Source organism: Bos indicus x Bos taurus, chromosome 5, assembly GCF_003369695.1.
Source record: "Bos indicus x Bos taurus breed Angus x Brahman F1 hybrid chromosome 5, Bos_hybrid_MaternalHap_v2.0, whole genome shotgun sequence".
Lineage (NCBI taxonomy): Eukaryota > Metazoa > Chordata > Mammalia > Artiodactyla > Bovidae > Bos > Bos indicus x Bos taurus.
Window position 1 is genome coordinate 19,131,744 of NC_040080.1, and position 17,436 is coordinate 19,149,179.

At 42.4% G+C, this 17,436-nt stretch overlaps 1 protein-coding gene and 1 long non-coding RNA gene across 2 annotated transcripts in view; one reads left to right on the forward strand and one right to left on the reverse strand.

Moving 5' to 3' along the window:
* Positions 1-17,436, forward strand: part of LOC113892417 (alpha-2-macroglobulin-like protein 1) — a 50,246-nt gene that overhangs the window by 6,559 nt on the left and 26,251 nt on the right. The window contains exons 5-18 of the mRNA XM_027541250.1: positions 1,016-1,036; positions 1,768-1,927; positions 3,088-3,172; positions 3,866-3,992; positions 4,857-4,971; positions 5,757-5,866; positions 7,564-7,731; positions 9,423-9,647; positions 12,334-12,394; positions 12,929-13,074; positions 13,756-13,905; positions 14,443-14,637; positions 16,159-16,252; positions 16,643-16,763. Coding sequence (XP_027397051.1) covers positions 1,016-1,036; positions 1,768-1,927; positions 3,088-3,172; positions 3,866-3,992; positions 4,857-4,971; positions 5,757-5,866; positions 7,564-7,731; positions 9,423-9,647; positions 12,334-12,394; positions 12,929-13,074; positions 13,756-13,905; positions 14,443-14,637; positions 16,159-16,252; positions 16,643-16,763 — 1,778 coding nt within the window. The remainder of the gene's footprint in view (positions 1-1,015; positions 1,037-1,767; positions 1,928-3,087; positions 3,173-3,865; positions 3,993-4,856; positions 4,972-5,756; positions 5,867-7,563; positions 7,732-9,422; positions 9,648-12,333; positions 12,395-12,928; positions 13,075-13,755; positions 13,906-14,442; positions 14,638-16,158; positions 16,253-16,642; positions 16,764-17,436) is intronic.
* Positions 8,277-9,576, reverse strand: LOC113892421. The gene is made up of 2 exons (XR_003511040.1): positions 9,489-9,576; positions 8,277-8,461 (listed from the first exon to the last, which is right to left on the reverse strand). It is a non-coding gene; the product is annotated as an uncharacterized LOC113892421 (long non-coding RNA).

A 17,436-nucleotide genomic window follows, 5' to 3' on the forward strand; every position in this document is an offset into this window, starting at 1 on the left:
CAATAGTCTTGATTTGCCTGATTATTTCTTACTGTGTAATATAACTTGTTCTTTTATCTTCTGAAGGCAGTTCTGAAGTCTTAATTAGGTTTAAACTAAACTTTTGGTTAAAATATTTGGTTATAAAGATAGGTAATGTTGGGAACCTCAAATATATCTCTTCAGGAGGTACATAATGTCAGCTTGTCCCATTATTAGTGATAGTGAGTTTGATTACTTAGTTAGGGTGATGGCAGACTAATTTCTCCAGTGTTAAGGTGTGTCCTTTTTTTTTTTTAAATTAACGAGTAATTTGAGGTGACACTTTGACACCTAGCACAAGGACTCATTCTCCAATTAAACCTAGTGGTTTTTGTGTCCATTTCCTTGAGGAAATTACACATGATCCTTTGATTGAGCTATTTCAAACATTTTTTTAAAATAAATTATTTTGCACTGCTTGAAAGTAAGATTCTTGCCCACTGGTGTTCAGAAAGTAGAGGAGGAGGCTAGGAGATAGTTGGCTCCCAAGAAGAGGTTCAAATATGAGGGAGTCTCCAGAGAATGAGATGGTGGATAGCATCGCCATGATTTGATGGACATGAATTTCAGCAAACTCCAGGAGACAGTGAAGGATGAGGGAGCCTCATGTGCTGCAGTCCATGGGGTCACAAAGAGTCGGACACAAGTTAGTGACTGAACAACCACCACCACTACCAGATACTAATACTTTCTTTTAGGACTTGTTGTGAAAAAACTCAGTCACAGAGCATTGAAGGGTGCTGAGGGTCAGAAGTTCCATTTCTTCAAAGTTTTTGGAGACTGGCAATCCCTTCAGGAAAGCTCTTCTTTCTCCTCTCCTAACCAGTAAGCCTTTGCCCTGTTGTTACTCTTACCAAGGCACGAAAGAGCCATTTAGAAAGGAAGGGGTAGGCAACAGAGAAAGAGAGAAGCCTTTGTGAACTTTTTGCTTTCAGCAAGCCTACCCTTATTGCTAGCTCTGCTTTAACCCTTATTATCTGGTTTTCCTTTTCAGTACTCCATTGTGGAACTGCAGGTAAGTAGAAGTTTCTTTCTTTTTTGCTGTCCTCTATGGAGAAGGTGGTTGGTGCTAAGCCCCAAAGCCAGCAACAACTGTGGGATCTTGGCCCAGAGCCTGAGACTTTGCACTGGCCCCAAGCGCCCCGATTCCACCTAAGCTGTGCATGTTCTCCTGCCTCTGCCCACCCCGTCCCTCAACCTCTGTAAATAAGGACAGCAACCTCTATAGTGACGAACCTCCCTATTCTGATTCCTGCAACTTCTCTGTGCTGTGTCAGTCCAGCAGAGCTTGGTTCTGTACTCCTCTTAGTCTTTGGGATGGCTAATATCACAGACAGCCACTGAACATGACAAGGATACCTGTGAGAAGTGTTAAGAAAGAGGCAAGAATTCCCCACAATACCCTCTCCATTTTTCCATCAAATTAGCTCTCTTTCAGGTATCTTACAGTCAGTCTTTCAGAGTTACCTGTCTTAAGGGACCAAGAATTAGCATTCTTTGTAAAGAACATCTTACATAAACAATGTTATCCTGGATAACATTCTGAAACTGGATAACATTTTAAAGAACCTAGTCTAACTATTTGAATCCACCGAGGGTTCTTTTCTTCCTGGATGCAGACCACAGGGGCTATGAACAGTGGGTGGGATTCTTTACTCGCTTTTTGCTTCTTTACCTGCTTTCTGCAGCACAGGGTGGGAATCAAAGAGGCAGGCATGTCATGAGATTTCTTTTTCTTGGGCACAGGATCCAAATAACAATAGGATTGCACAGTGGCTGAACGTGGTGCCCAAGCAAGGCATCGTAGACCTGTCCTTCCAGCTGGCACCAGAAGCAACGCTGGGCACCTACAGTGTGGCCGTGGCTGATGGCAAGACCTTCGGGACCTTCAGTGTGGAAGAATATGGTAGGTGGGAGAATTGGTAGGTCAGAGTGTTGGACTTGATCTTGTGTAAAAACCAGCAAAGGTCAAGTGAAACTTACTATGGAACTAGGTCAAAGATGGCAGAAGAGTTTACTTCCAGTGGAGCCTCATCACCAATCCAATGGACATGAACTTGGGCAAACTCTGGGAGATGAGGGACAGGGAAGCCTGGAGTACTGCAGTCCATGGGGCTGCAAAGAGTCAGACATGACTTGGTGACTGAACAACAACAACAAGATACACTCATTGTAACACATTAGCATAAGCTAAGTGACACACCCACTAGCGCCATGACAGTTCCCAGGCTGACCATCAGAGATAAGAAAGTGGGCTGTGAACCAGCCTGCAAATCTCCATCTCTTCCCCAAAATAGTTGGATTACTCTTCCTGCTCATTAGCCTATGAAATTTTTGCTGTTGTTTAGTTGCTAAGTCATGTCCAACTATTTGGTGACCCCATGGACTGTAGCCCTCCAGGCTCCTCTGTCGGTGGGATTTCCCAGGTAAGAATACTGGAGTGGGTTGCCATTTCTTTCTCCAGGGGATGTTGCTGACCAAGGGATCAAACCAGCATCTCCTGCATTGGTAGGTGGATTCTTTACTGCTGAGCCACCAGGGAAGCCCAGCCTATGAAATTACCTAGTCCATACAAACTAACCATCCCATATTTTCATGCCTCTCCCCTTCTGAGATGGCTCACACTCTGTCTGTAGTATGTGTTTCTTTTTAAATAAATCTAATTCTTACTTTAAAAAAGGGGGGGGGTGTTATTTATTCATTTTGGTGCTAAATCAGTAACTTTGGGAGGATTTTACCTTAATAATGCCCTGTTAATTTAATTAGCTGGGCTTCCTAGGTGGCCCTAGTCGTAAAGAATCCTCCTACCAATACAGGAGTCCTGGGTTCCATCTCTGGATCAGGAAGATCTCCTGAAGTAGGAAATGGCACCCCACTCCAGTATATTCTTGCCTGGAAAATTCCAAGGACAGAGAAATCTACAGTTCACGGGGCTGCAAAGAGTTGAACGTGATTGAGCAATTTAATTAGATAATTATTATCACTGTTTTATACCCCTCTGTTCACTACCTGTGTAGTCAAACTTTCTTCCTCTTCATTTTCCATCTCTCTTTCCACTCTTTCCAGTGCTGCCTAAGTTTAAAGTGGAAGTGGTGGAACCCAAAGAGTTATCAGTCGCGGAAGACTCTTTCTTAGTGAAAGTTTGTTGTAGGTAAGAATCAAGCTCTGGATCCATTGAGGATGAAAGCTATATTGAGAGATGTTGTGATCGAGTGTTACCAGGAGAGGATTGTGGAGGTAGTGGTTAAATCTTGTGATGTTTTATGTGGCTCAGAGTCACAAGTTCGGCAAAAACACACTTTTAAAAAAAACTGTTTCTTATGTGGACCATTTTTTAAAAAGTCTTTATTGACATTTGTTACAATATTGCTTCTATTTTATGTTTTGGTTTTTTGGCCATGAAGCATGTGGGATCTTAGTTCCTGGACCAGGGATTTAATCCGCATCCTCTGCATGGGAAAGTGAAGTCTTAACCACTGAACCACCAGGGAAATCCCAGGGACACATTATCTAACTGCATTTTTGTGCTTACTTGCCTCTGCTTTCTCAGCTGGCATTATTGGTTTAGAGTCTACTTTGTGCAGAGCACAGTATTGAATCCCATGGGAAGTAGGAGTAAGGAAAAAGAAAGACACTGTTGTCCTTTGGGTGGTATTTATTGTGCAATGGCAATACTCTAAAGCTTTGAGTAAAGCAGAGATGTGAATGAGAGCTGGAGAAAGGTGGGACTGTCAAAGCGCTTTCAGAGATGGGCATGCGGAAGAAAGGAAAATGTTTAGGGGAGGAGGGCCTGGATCACAGGTGGACTTGCCCCTCTCTGATTCCTCGTGTTTTTCTGGGTTAGGTACACCTATGGAAAGCCCATGCAAGGAGTAGCACACGTATCAGTGTGTCAAAAGCCATATACTTACCGGTATCCGGATCCAGAACGGGAACATTTACCTGACAGATGCAAGAAAGTCTCTGGACAGGTGAGTAAAACAGGATGTAGGAAAGGAACCTTATTCTTATGTCCTAAAGAGTAAGTAAGCACCAATATAGAAAAGTGGTTAAAAACACCCAGAGTAGAAATAATTTCATGTGATTAGTACCTCATTCCTAAAGAACACAGAAGTCTTTTTATCCCCTCAAAGATAAAGCTCTTTTAGAATCTGCCTTGGGATCAAGAGATTAACCTAAACCCTTGGAAGATACAATTTTCCTGTTCTGAAGGTGGTTCTTTTCTCCTTCTCATATCTTGGAACTTCCAAGTCATGTATGGGTGTATGCTTCATGTTGTGGAATACTTTTCTATCTTAAAGATGGAGAAACTGGGAATTTCCTGGTGGTCCAGTGGTTAGAACTCCATGCTTTCATTGCCAAAGGCCCAGGTTCAATCTCCAGTTGGGGAACTAAGATCCCATAAGCCATGTGGCACACACACACACAAAATTGAGAAACTGAAGTATAGAGATAAGAAATAATTTTCTTCTACAGGACATCATGAGTTAGAAGTAGAGATTAGGGTCTTCCCTGGTGGTCTAGTGGTTAAGAATTTGCCTTCCAATGCAGAGTATGTGGGTTCAATCCCTGATCAGGGAACTAGAGATTCCACATGCTGCTCAGCAGCTAAGCCTGGGAGCTGTAACTATTGAAACCCTGCACCACAACTAGAGAGCCCGTGTGCCCTGGAGCCTGTATAATCACAACAGATAGCCTGTGCGCTGCAATGAAAGATCTCCTATGTCACACCTAAGGCCAGTGCAGCCAAGTAAATAAATAAATTTAAAAAGAAGTAGAGATTAGGTTATTCACCCTCTTTCTTCCCCCCTCTCTCTCTCTGATTGCCTCACTAGATTGACAAAGCAGGATGCATTTCAACTTCTGTGGCCATGTCCATGTTCAACCTCACTGGGTATTTTTACAGACAAGACATCAATATCATGGCTACTGTGGTGGAGGAAGGGACAGGTAAGTGGGATGCTCCTCGGTTCATTAAGAAAAGGGAAAGGAAAAGAGTTGGCCAAGAGAGAGACCCTGTATAGTCAAAGCTATGGTTTTTCCCGTAGTCATGTGTGGATGTGAAAGTTGGACCATAAAGAAGGCTGAGTGCCAAAGAATTGATGATTTCAAACGGTGGTGCTGGAGAAGACTCTTGAGAGTCCCTTGGACTGCAAGGAGATCAAACCAATTGATCCTAAAGAAAATCAACCTTGAATATTCATTGAAAGGACTGATGCTGAAGCTGCAATACTTTTGCCACCTGATTCAAAGAACCAACTCATTGGAAAAGCCCCTGATGCTGGGGAAGATTGAGGGCGAGGAGAAGGGGGTTGACAGGATGAGATGGTTGGATGGCATCACTTACTCAATGGACATGAGTTTGAGCAAACTCCCGGAGTTAGTGAAGGACAGGGAAGCTTGGCATGCTGCAGTCTATGGGGTCGCAAAGAGTCGGACATGATTTAGTGACTGAACAACAACAACAACTCAGACGACTCAAGACTCGCCTTCATCAGTGCTTAGAAGGGACTCCGTTCTAAGTTCACAGTCAATGGGAAATGTCAGATTTCATCTGCTATCCATTCCCTACTTCCCCAAAAGTTTGGGAAGGAGGAGTTGGTTTAGATCTTTGGTCAGAATGATAGTCATCTTCTCACTTCCTGTGGCACCATCCTTTCAGGTAGTCTTATGTTAAACATGAAGATGAGGATGTTAGGTATTTAGATCATCATACACCTGGTTTCCCTCTGCAGGAGTGGAGGCCAACACCACTCGGGATATATACATTTCTTCACAAATGGGATCCATGACCTTTGAAGACACCAATGATTATTATTACCCCAATTTCCCCTTCAGTGGAAAGGTATGTTGAAACTCATCTCTGCTCAGACAAAAAACGCTTAACCACCCTGTCAACTCCTTCCTGAACACATATTAACTTAGCATTTTTCTAAGTACTCTGTATGTATTCACTTTAATCTGTACAACAGTCCTGAGTTAGACATTATTATTGGCCCCATTTGACAGACAAAAAGGCTGAGACAGAGAGGTTAGTGAGGTTAGGTGATTTTCCCAAGGTTATACAGCTCGTAAGTGGTAATTATGGTCAGAGCTGGGCAGCCTGCCTCTAGAGCGACAGTCCCCAACCTTTTTTGCATCAGGGACCACTTGTGGAAGATGTTGGGGGATGGTTTTAGGATGATTCAAGTGCATTACATTTATTGTGCACTTTGTTTCTATTATTAGTACATCAGCTCTACTTCAGATCAGCAGGCGTTAGATCCTGGAGGTTGGAGACCCCTGCTCTAGAGTATGTGCTTAATTCCTGGCACTGTGTGTCCTTAATCTCACATGAGATGTGCCTAAAATACTAATGTGACTTCAATGACCCTCCGAATGCCAGGGGTTCACCTCCTCCTGTGTCAGTCTTTGAATTTTAGAGCTGCAAGTTACCTGGTGAGATCCTCAAGTCTGAGTTTCTGCATCTAGGCAAGGTTAATATCAAACTTCCTGCCACAGCGAGCCACTGATGGCTCCTTAAGCATCGTCTTTAGAGATTTAAAAAATTGAAGTGTCTTCTCTCTGATTCCTAGCATTCCACCCCTCTCTCTAGCTTATCTTCTTCACTTCCCAAGTAATTGTTGAACACTATAGTATTGTACATATTCAGATCTGTTATTCCTTGGTCATCTCTTCTTTAGACCAAGAGTAGATCCAGACTGTCTTAGAGCCTAAGGATTATACAATTTAGGAGAGGAAGAGGATGCTCTGTAGGAAAATGAAAGCAAAAAAATATACAGAGTTTTGGCAGTGGGGTATGAAAATGAGGGGCCCTGATGTGGCGTGCTGCGATTCATGGGGTCACAAAGAGTCGGACACGACTGAGCGACTGATCTGATCTGATGTTTCCTAAGCCATGTGGCAAATCTACTTCTTTTTTGATCATTCATTTGTTTTTTTAGCATTTTATTTTGTATTGGGGTATAGCTGATTAAAAGTGTTGTGATAATTTCAGGTGAACAGCAAAGGGACTCAGGCATACATATACATGTATCCATTTTCCCCCAAAGCCCCTTCCCATCCACTGTTATATTATGCTGCCACATAACATTGAACAGAGTTCTCTGTGCTATACAGTAGGTTCTTGTTGGTTATCCATTCTAGATATAGCAGAGTGTACATGTGCATTCCAAACTCCCTAACTATTCCTTCCCCACCACAACCTTAAGCTGTGAGCCTCCAAGTCTGTGAGCCTCTGTTTTGTAAGTAGTTCGTTTGTGTCATTTCATTTTAGAGTCCACATATAAGGGATGTTATATGATATTTCTCCTTCTCTGTCTGACTTACTTTACTCAGCATGACAATATCTAGGTCTATCCTATGTGTGGCCAGTCTACTTCTGCTCCAGGTCAAGCTACTTCTGTATGTTTCTCAATTCCTCGTAGATCCTCATTTCCGACTCTTCGCATCACATTTATCTTCTTCTGGACTCTTCCTGAAATGTCTCCTTAGAATTTTGAACATACTCCAAAACTTACTCTAATGACCTTCACCCCTCAGATAAGAGTTAAGGGCCACGATGGCTCCCTCCTCAAGCATCATTCAGTGTATCTGGTGATTCATGGAGAAAATGGAGACATCAACCAGATCCTAACTACTGACAACAATGGCCTCGCTGCCTTCAATCTAGACACGGCTAATTGGAACGGGAAAAGTGTTTCTCTGGAGGTAAGCACTGGGAGTTCCCCTTTCCAGCACAGACCATCTGAAGGAAAACTTCAGAATGTCCTTGTTTCTCTCTCTGCCCTCCTGGTAAGTCCATCACCCCACTTAGTTACCAGTTCTGCCCTCCCCTCGACAGAAAGTTTTTCTTAGACACCATCATTTAAAATTCTCATCAAATAAATGACCCTTCAGATTAAAAAAAAAAAAATTGCTATTTCTATTAATTCATTTTATAACTTAACTGCCTCTCTATCTGGTTCTCTATTTGAAATCAGATTAGGGAGGAAAAAATGGTTCAGAATCATCTTCTTCCTCTTACTCCCCCTTTCCTTCTTCTTATTACTCATAAAAACAGCAAAGAGAATTCTAGATTTTGCACAACTTGAAAGGTTATTTGTACCACTTATCAATTGCTGCTTCACAAACAACTGCAGGGTAATTCCCTGGCTATCCCGTGGTTCGGACATGCTTTCACTGCTGAGGGTGACAGGTTCAATCCCTGATCTGGGAACTAAGAAACCAAAACAAAAAAAAACAAACTACAGAACTTCAGTGTTACACAACAGGAAGTATTTACTGGTCTTGTATCTGGGTAGTCTGATGGCGTCTCTGCCCATCTTGGTGGAGTTCCTTATGTCTGTGGACCAGGTGACTGTAGGCTTGTACTCCACAAGTCTCATGATCTGCGGAGACAGTACAGGTATACCAATGGTTCAGTGGGTAAAGAGTCCACCTGCAATGCAGAAGACACAGGGATGTAGGTTCGATCTCTGGGTCAGGAAGATTCCCCTGGAGGAGGATATAGCATCCCACTTCAGTATTCTTGCCTGAAAAATCCCATGGACAGAGAAGCCTTGGCGGGCTACAGTCCACAGGGTCTCAAAGAATTGGACATGACTGAGTGACTAAGCACATACCCATTCTCATGGCAGTGAAGAGATGCAAAAGCAAAAGACATGCAAGGACTTTTCTGAGCCTCTACTTAGCTCACATATTTGAATATCCATTCCCCAAAACAAGTCACCTGGTGGGTCCACAGTTAGACCAAAAGGGTCTATGATTCCCTGGTAGAGGATGTTGCTATGGGGAAGGAGGAAGAACTATAGCCCATAAGCAAATATGTACTATTTCTGTTGTGACTGATTTGCCTATTTCTGTACTCTAGGCATCACTCAATCACTCCTCTTAGAAACGATTATTTTCAGTCTTTTTTTGTATGTGTGACTGTTGGGCATGTAGGATCTAGTTCCCTGACCGGGGATCAAACCTATGCCCCCTGCATTGGAAGCATGAAGTCTTAACCACTGGACCACCAGGGTAGCCTGATATTGATTGATTGCTTTTCAGTCTTATTATCCTCTGTATCTAGTTTTCTTAGATTTGAGATACATTCTTTAATCTCTTAGTCAAACTTGTCTCTCCTTTGCATCAGTGTGTGAAGGTATATTATCGACAATTTTCTATTACCTGACAGCTATATATCAGCCCTTACTTTATACCCTGACATACCAAAATGTTGCTGCAAGTCACCACTATCATGGAGTCCTCAAACATTCTTGGTTGGACCTCTAGCGAAATATCTACACGCCACTGTTAGGGAGTACAGATTTGAGAATCACAACAGCCCTACTGGGTTGATATACTTGGGGTACATGCCTTTAAAGGTCTTTTTTTTCTCTCTCTCTCTTTCTCAGGGAAGGTTCCAATTGGTAGAAACACATGATCCAAAACAAGTGCCTCGTTACTACCAAAATGCCTACCTGCAGCTGCAGCCCTTCTACAACCCGACTCGAAGCTTCCTTGGCATCCGTCGACTGAGTGGCATCTTGGAATGTGGCCGGCCCCAGGAAGTGCTGGTGGATTACCACATCGATCCGGCTGATGCAAAGCCTGACCAGGAAATCACCTTCTCCTACTATGTGAGACTGGGAGATGGGGACTGGAAGGAAAGGGAATAAGGACAGTGAGTCAGAGCAAGTGAACAGTCTGGATAGATATAAGACAGGACTTCCCTGGTGGTCCAATGGTTAAGACTGCTCTGCCAATGCAGGGAGTGCAGGTTCAGTCCCTGGGTGGGGGACTAAGATCCCACAGGCCATGCAGTACAGCCAAAAGAGTTTTTTAGAAAGCTGTAATGCAAGCCATATAGGTAATTTCTAAATCTTTATTTGCCACATTAAAAAATTAAAAGAACAGGGGAAACTAACTTTTAAAGGATATTTTATCTAACCCAACATATGGTCATTTCCACATGAAATCAACATAAAAAATCATTAATTAATATTTTACATTTTTTTGTTTCAACCGTGTAGCAAAGTATGCATTAGAAATTCAAAGTATGTATCTTATACTTAAAGGAGTTTGGACAAGTCACATTTCAAGGAATCCAGGAGTCATATGCAGAGAAGGCAATGGCACCCCACTCCAGTACTCTTGCCTGGAAAATCTTATGGACAGAGGAGCCTGGTAGGCTGCAGTCCCTGGGGTCGCTAAGAGTCGGATACGACTGAGCGACTTCACTTTCACTTTTCACTTTCATGCATTGGAGAAGGAAATGGCAACCCACTCCAGTGTTCTTGCCTGGAGAATCCCAGGGACAGGGGAGCCTGATGGGCTGCCGTCTCTGGGGTCGCACAGAGTCAGACACGACTGAAGCGACTTATCAGCAGCAGCAGCAGGAGTCATATGTGCCCAGTGGCTACCATGTTGATATAGGTATAGAAGATGGGAGGACATAGGTAATAAGGAGGTTTTGAACAGGAGTCCAGGGAAATTGTGTGAGGAAATAATACTAGGAATTAATGCGAAAATGTTGCTGACAAGGGCTGAAAGGGAGCTGGGTGGGTGGATGGGAGGGAGACTGAGGAGAGGATGTGGACTTAGAATAAATTTCCTTATGTGTTTCATTGGTCAGTGTTTTAAAATAGATAATATAGGGTTAACTTTGATAGCAACTTTGCTGGAGAAATATGATTACAACTTGTGGTCTGGAAAAAATGTATGAAGACAAGCAGTTTGGTGCCTTGCCTGGTGGTCCAGTGGTTAAGAATCTGAGCTTCCACTGCAAGGGGCATGGGTTTGATCCCTGGTCAGGGAAGTAAGATCCTGCATGCCCTGCTGTGCGGCCAAAAAAACCCCCAAAAACAAAAAGAAAAACCAAGACTAACAGTTTTACTGGTCACCCTGAGTCCAACTCCCCAGGAAGTCCTCAAGAACTGGACTCCTGTGAACCTCGGGTTTGATGGTCCAGAGTTTTTTATTCCCTTATCATCTTCTTAAAGTCTCTAAGAGACTTTCTCCCCCTAAATCATTTCAGTGTCTCCATAAATCTAAAACAATCATCCAAATGACAAAATGAGGAGGGGTGGGTGGGAAATAAAAAGGCAGAGTTATAATATATGTACTGAGTTCAGGACAGAAGTGTGGGAGGCTTACGAGAAAAGTGGAATTGGAGCAGATCAGTGCAGACTTGACTGAAGCCTGAGGAGCTGGCCTACTTAGAAACCATTGCACTGAGTTCATTTTCAGGGGAGAGTGAACAGGAAGGGAGAGATAAAAAGAGATTTCTTGCCAGAAAGTCAAATGTCAGAGGACTCAAGACAGTTTAAGATGTATTCATTTCCACTGAATTCTTTAAAAAATTTTTTATTTATATATAGTTGATCTACAATGTGTTAGTTTCAAGTATTCAATTACACACACACACATATGTATATATATTCTTTTTCAGATTCTCTTCCCTTAGAGGTTATTACAGAGTATTGAGTAGAGTTCCCTATGCTATACAGTAGGTCCTTGTTGCTTATTTATTTTATATATAGTAGTGTGTATATATTAATCCCAAATTCCCAATTTATCCCCAACCCCCCCTACCTTTAACTTCCACTGAATTTTGAATTGAGTGATAATTTTTTTAAAGTTGTAAAAACAGAAACAGACTCACAGAAATAGGGAACAGATTTGTGGTTGCCAAGGGGGAAGAGACTTGTGGGAGGGATAGATTGGGTGTTTGGGATTAGCAGATCCAAACTACTACATATAGAATGGATAAACAACAAGGTCCTATTGTACAGCACAGGGAACTATATCCAATCTCCTGGGATAAACCATAATGGAAAAGAATATTAAAAAAAGAATGTATATATGTGTATAACTGAGTCACTCGGCTGTCCAGCAGAGATTGGCACAACATTATAAATCAACTGTACTTCAGTAGAAAAAAATGTTTTTTAAAAAAGGTTGTAAGGATGGATTTTAGTGGACATTATGTTACAGGGATCATAAAAGAATAAAACCTAGAGGTCTTCAAGAAATGGTGTCAGCTATCTGTTGTGAAGAATGGTTTCTGGTTCCAAAGCCATGGTGGCCTGTGTCTCCTCCCACCCACCCCCTGGTCCTTTGCAGACCCCCAACTGGAGGAAGAGTCATCAGGATTCTGGGTACCATCCAACATTTGACAAACTGAAGGATGCTCCACAAAGTACTTACCTGGACTCTTGAACTATGAAAGAAGCCTCTCCTTACAGAGAGATGTAAGGATTGGACCAAGGCTAAACTCCTCTAACTTCTATGTTGTTGATGATTTTTATTTTTTCTCTTCTTTAGTTAATAGGGAAAGGAAATTTGGAGATGGAGGGGCAGAAACACCTGAAGTCCGGGATGAAAAGTGAGTGTTCATGAATCTCTTGGGAGACTTAAACTTTAAATTTCCAGTTGAGTTGGTTTATAATGCTTTTCAGATCTCCTTTGTGGTAGTTTCCTTCTACTTTTTTGTATATTCATTCTATTAATTTTTGAGAGTTTGATATTGAAACTCCAACTGAAAATCTTCATTTATCTACTTAAAAATACTTGCAATATATAGTGGAACTACATGTAACTTCGTTCTGTGTTTTCCAAGTCTCCTGTAAATTTACATTACATTTGTAATGTAAAATTGTTTTTACATTAATTCAACAAACAAAAAAGAAAGAAAGAAAAAAGAAGAGAGACAAGAAAAAACTTTAAACTTCTAGAAAACAGTTCTTATACTAGAAGCAAAAGCAGGAGTAGCAAGAACAGAACAATAACCACAGATCAGAAAAATGAGGAACAACTTGCCCGTGGCTGGCTCAGGGAGAAGTGCAGACACAGGTTGGATGTCATTGGTACACATAAGAGCGTGTACTCTTATGCCTGAAGATCCCCTCTTCTCTTTCAGGACTGAAAGGCTCCTTCTCTCTCCCACTGGTCTTCAACTCTAGATTAGCCCCTGATCCTTCCCTGGTGGTCTATGCCATTTTTCCCAATGGAGGTGTCATAGCAGACAAAATCCAGTTCTCAGTGGAGATGTGCTTTGACAATCAGGTAAAATGGCAGTTAAGGCGGTTGAAGGAAAGGTCTGGGCAGAGAGAGGGAGCTTGTGTATCCTGGGCGTGGAGGGAGATAAGACAAGGCCACTGGGGAAGGCAGGGGATAATGTTGAAGCTGGATGTCATGTTCTGTATCTTTAGCATGGTTTGTTGAACTGTCTCTCCTTCTTCTTTTAAAAGGTCATGCTGGGAAGTCACATGTTCTGTAGATCTATTCCATAAATTCTCTTTCTACTTTCTGTCTTTTAAACTTTCTGTATTATTCTACTGTGCTGCTTACTTTTTCCAACTGTATCACAAGACACTACTTCTAAAGGGCAAAACTTTACAAAGAAAAATCAGTATAAAAGTGAAGGACTCGGGGGAATTCTCTGGCAGTCCACTGGTTGAGACTTCATCTTCCAATGCTGGGGGTTTGGGTTCAATCCCTGGTCAAGGAGTTAAAATCCCACATTCTTCATGGCCAAAAAAACAAAATATTAAACAGAAGCAATATTGTAACAAATTCAATAAAGACTTTAAAAATAATCCACATCAAAAAAAAAAGACAAAGCGACTCTTAAAAAAAAAAGTGAAGGAGTGGGCTAGGGACCGTACTTAGGGCATATGGCTGATGACTGTTTCTCTTCCTCTCTAGCCTGACCTGATCCCCATGTTGTCCTTTTCTCTACCCCAGGTTTCCCTTGGCTTCTCACCTTCCCAGCAGCTTCCAGGAGCAGATGTGGACCTCCAGCTGCGGGCAGCCCCTGGGTCCCTGTGTGCAGTCCGGGCCGTGGATGAGAGTGTCTTGCTGCTTAGACCAGAGAGCGAACTGAGCAATAGCTCGGTGAGTGGTCTGCTGACATGGCAGGGGTCGACAGAGAAGATAGACCGGCTGCATCAGGATAAGAGATGGATTCCAGGGAGCAGGAAAGAGAGTCTCAGGGAAACAGTGCCTCACACAAGGGGGAGGCAAAGCTGGTGTGGACATGAAGGTAGAAATGATGATATGGGAAATTCCTGGAAATTCAGTGTTTAGGACTCAGGGCTTTCACTCCTAGGTCCCAGGTTCAATCCCTGGTCAGGGAACTAAGATCCTGCCAGCTGCTTGGCATGCCCCAGCCCCCGAAAAACATGATATGAGAAGGGCATGGTTAATATGATCATAGGGATCAGAAAAGATGAAATAGGAGATAAAGATCAGATTATGAGAAAAGATGAACTAGAGGAAGGGACTTAGGATGAAAGAAATTCTGGAGTAATGAAGACAAAGAATACAAAGACAGTAAACTGTGCCACAGAATCTGAGAGAAGTGATTTCACTGTGTCAATATTTCATTTGCTTAAGAAAAAAAGATTAATTTCCTTTCCTGTCTTTTCTCAGGTCTATGGGATGTTCCCATTCTGGTACAATCACTACCCCTATCAGGTGGCTGAATACGATGAGTGTCCAGGGTTTGATGGTTGGAACGTTCCACAGCCCCTTATTGAGCCAGTGCTCGAGGAGCGTTGGAACAATCGTCTTGTCATGTGGAGGCCTTGGATATCTGAAAAAACAGACCTTTTCAGTTTGTTCCAGGTGGATGTTCTTACCCATTTTGTTCTCATAGAAACAATGGTGGTGGGAGGGGGAAAGGAAAGTCCATATCGACAAAAGCATGTGGGCTCAGGTGGGCACTGACAGGGGCAAAATCTTGAAAGAAACTCCTGGTGGGCAAGGAGCCGCTCTTGGTTCTTATGCTTGAAGAAGTTTCCCACATGTGAGGCTATATACCTATCCTCTCTCTGGGGTCTGCAAACATTGACTTCCATGGGATCAGTACAGAAGGAAAACACACACACACACACACACACACAAAGAAAGGTAGACCAGAAGTCTCCTATTACGAAAGATTTTGCATTTATTTTATCAGCAAAGTTTTGGAATGCTTTGGCCCATGTCTGGCCATTGATTCTCTGAGGTCCGGAAGCAGGTCTTGTTCAATCTTTTTGTTCTCTCTAATACTTTATCCTTCAATATATTTTTGAGCCTGATCCACTCAATATATTTTTATTTAATTGATCAAGCTGATATGGTCTCTGCCCTCAGAAAATTAATTTCAAATCAAATAATAAGGATACAGTGACTAATATTCAGAAGAAGTATTAAACATATCGAACAATGAAGTAAGTGGAATACTACTATTTAGCCAAAAAAAGAATGAAATCTTGTCACTTGCAACAACCTGGATGGACCTTGAGGGCATTATGCTAAGTGAAATAAGTCAGATGGAGAAAGACAAACCTTGTATGATCTCAGTTATATGTGGAATTTAGAAACAACAGTTAACAACAGACTCATAGATACAGGAAAGAGACTGTAGTTGCCAGAGATGGGAGACAGGGGGCGGGCAACATGGGTAAATGTGGTCAGAAGGTGCAAGCTTCCAGTTGTGAAATAAACAAGTCTTGGGAATATAGTGTACAGCGTAGTGACTGTAGCTAGTGATACTGTACGTGGTTGTTTAGTTGCTCAGCCGTCCAACTCTTTTACGACCCCGTGGACTGTAGCCCGCCAGGCTCTTCTGTCATGGGATTTCCCAGGCAAGAATGCTAAAGTGGGGTGCCATTTCCTTCTTCAGGGTGTCTTCCTGACCCAGGGATCAAACTCCTCCATTGCAGGTGGATTCTTTACCTCTGAGCCCCTGGAGAAACCCAATGATACCATGTAGCATACTTGAAAGTTGCTAAGAGAATAGATCTTAAAAGTCCTCATCACAAGAAAATAATTTTTTGTAATTATATATGGTAATGGATGTTAACTAGACTTATTGTGACGATCATTCTGCAGAAACGTATGCATATGTGTGTATATACATATGCATAATACGTACATATATATGTATATAAATACAATGAAATAAGTTTTCACTGAGAGACTTTCATGCTGGCTGGAATAGAAGTGAACCAGTCTTGGTGGTTGGTATAGGTCTCACAATTAGTAGGCAAAGAATGTGTTGGTTCAACCCTTTGAGGGTGAAATTTCTAAGCAGTAGCCCTTGTAGTAAGGGAGAGGACCCCCTCTAACACTTCATTCTCTGGTCCCTTTGGTGCCTATCAGAACATGGGCCTGAAAATACTGTCCAATGCCAAAATCAAGAGGCCAATAGATTGCAGTCACCAGAATTTAAGATACGGCCATACGATGGCTGGAGGTAAGCTGCCTCTGATTCACTGAAATATTTAGAATCATGGAACTCTGAAAGCTCCCTCTTTGCCTCCTCTTCTTGCTCTGAGCCTCTAGCCAGGATGATAATGGATTGTGGGTTATAGATGCAGGCAGTTTCCCCAAGGATTTCACTCTCTTTCTATGGGGAGGGCTTTTGAAGCCTGAAGTTCTTATCTATTCATTCTCTGGGCAAACATCCCCACCTGTCACTTTCCCCAATAGCCTTGTGACTAGTCAGTTCCTCAGTGGTCCTTCCACCTCATCTATGACTTGCATGTTTTCCGCTTCCCTCTGAATGTCTTCCCTCTACTTTGACTTATTGCGTGACACAATCGAGTGACACCTCTGCTTTTTCCCTTATTCCTGGTCTCCTTAGCAGTGAATGAAGTTCATTCAATGGTCCACAAGCTAGCTCCATTCCAGCCAGTTCAGCCGGAAGAGTCTCAGGTTCGCCAGTACTTTCCAGAGACTTGGCTGTGGGATCTGTTTCCTGTTGGGTAAGTGATACCTCAAAGGTATAACAAGATTATATATATACAGTGTGGAGTCAGGAGAGAGCCCAGACTCAGATAATTGTTTTAAATTAATTAATTTGACTGTACTGGGTCTTAGTTGTGGCATGTGGGCCCTTTAGTTGCAAAATGTGGGATCTAGTTCCCTGACCAGGGATCAAAACCAGACTACCTGCATTTCGAGCTAGACTTTTAGCCACTGGACCACCAGGGAAATCCCAGACTCAGATAATTTCTAATGAACCTAAGTCTCAAGCCAGAGAATAGTAAGGAAAGATAAGAAAGCCTTCTTAAGTGAACAATGCAAAGAAATGGAGGAAAGCAATAGAATGGGAAAGACTAGAGATCTCTTCAAGAAAACTGGAGATACCAAGGGAACATTTCACACAAAGATGGGCACAATAAAGGACAGAAAGAGCAAGGACCTAACAGAAGCAGAAGAGATTAAGCAGAGGTGGCAAGAATAAACAGAAGTCTCAAGCCAAGAAGGTTTAATGGAAATATGAGAACGTTTTTCTTTGTCTGGATTCTTAAACAATTGTATACAATCATTCAAAACAAATCCACACGTCTTCACATTTGTGCAGTGCAGACAGGGCAGGGCCACACCAACAGAAAGGCACATCTTGATGTTAGTTTGGTTTGTGCTCACTCCTTT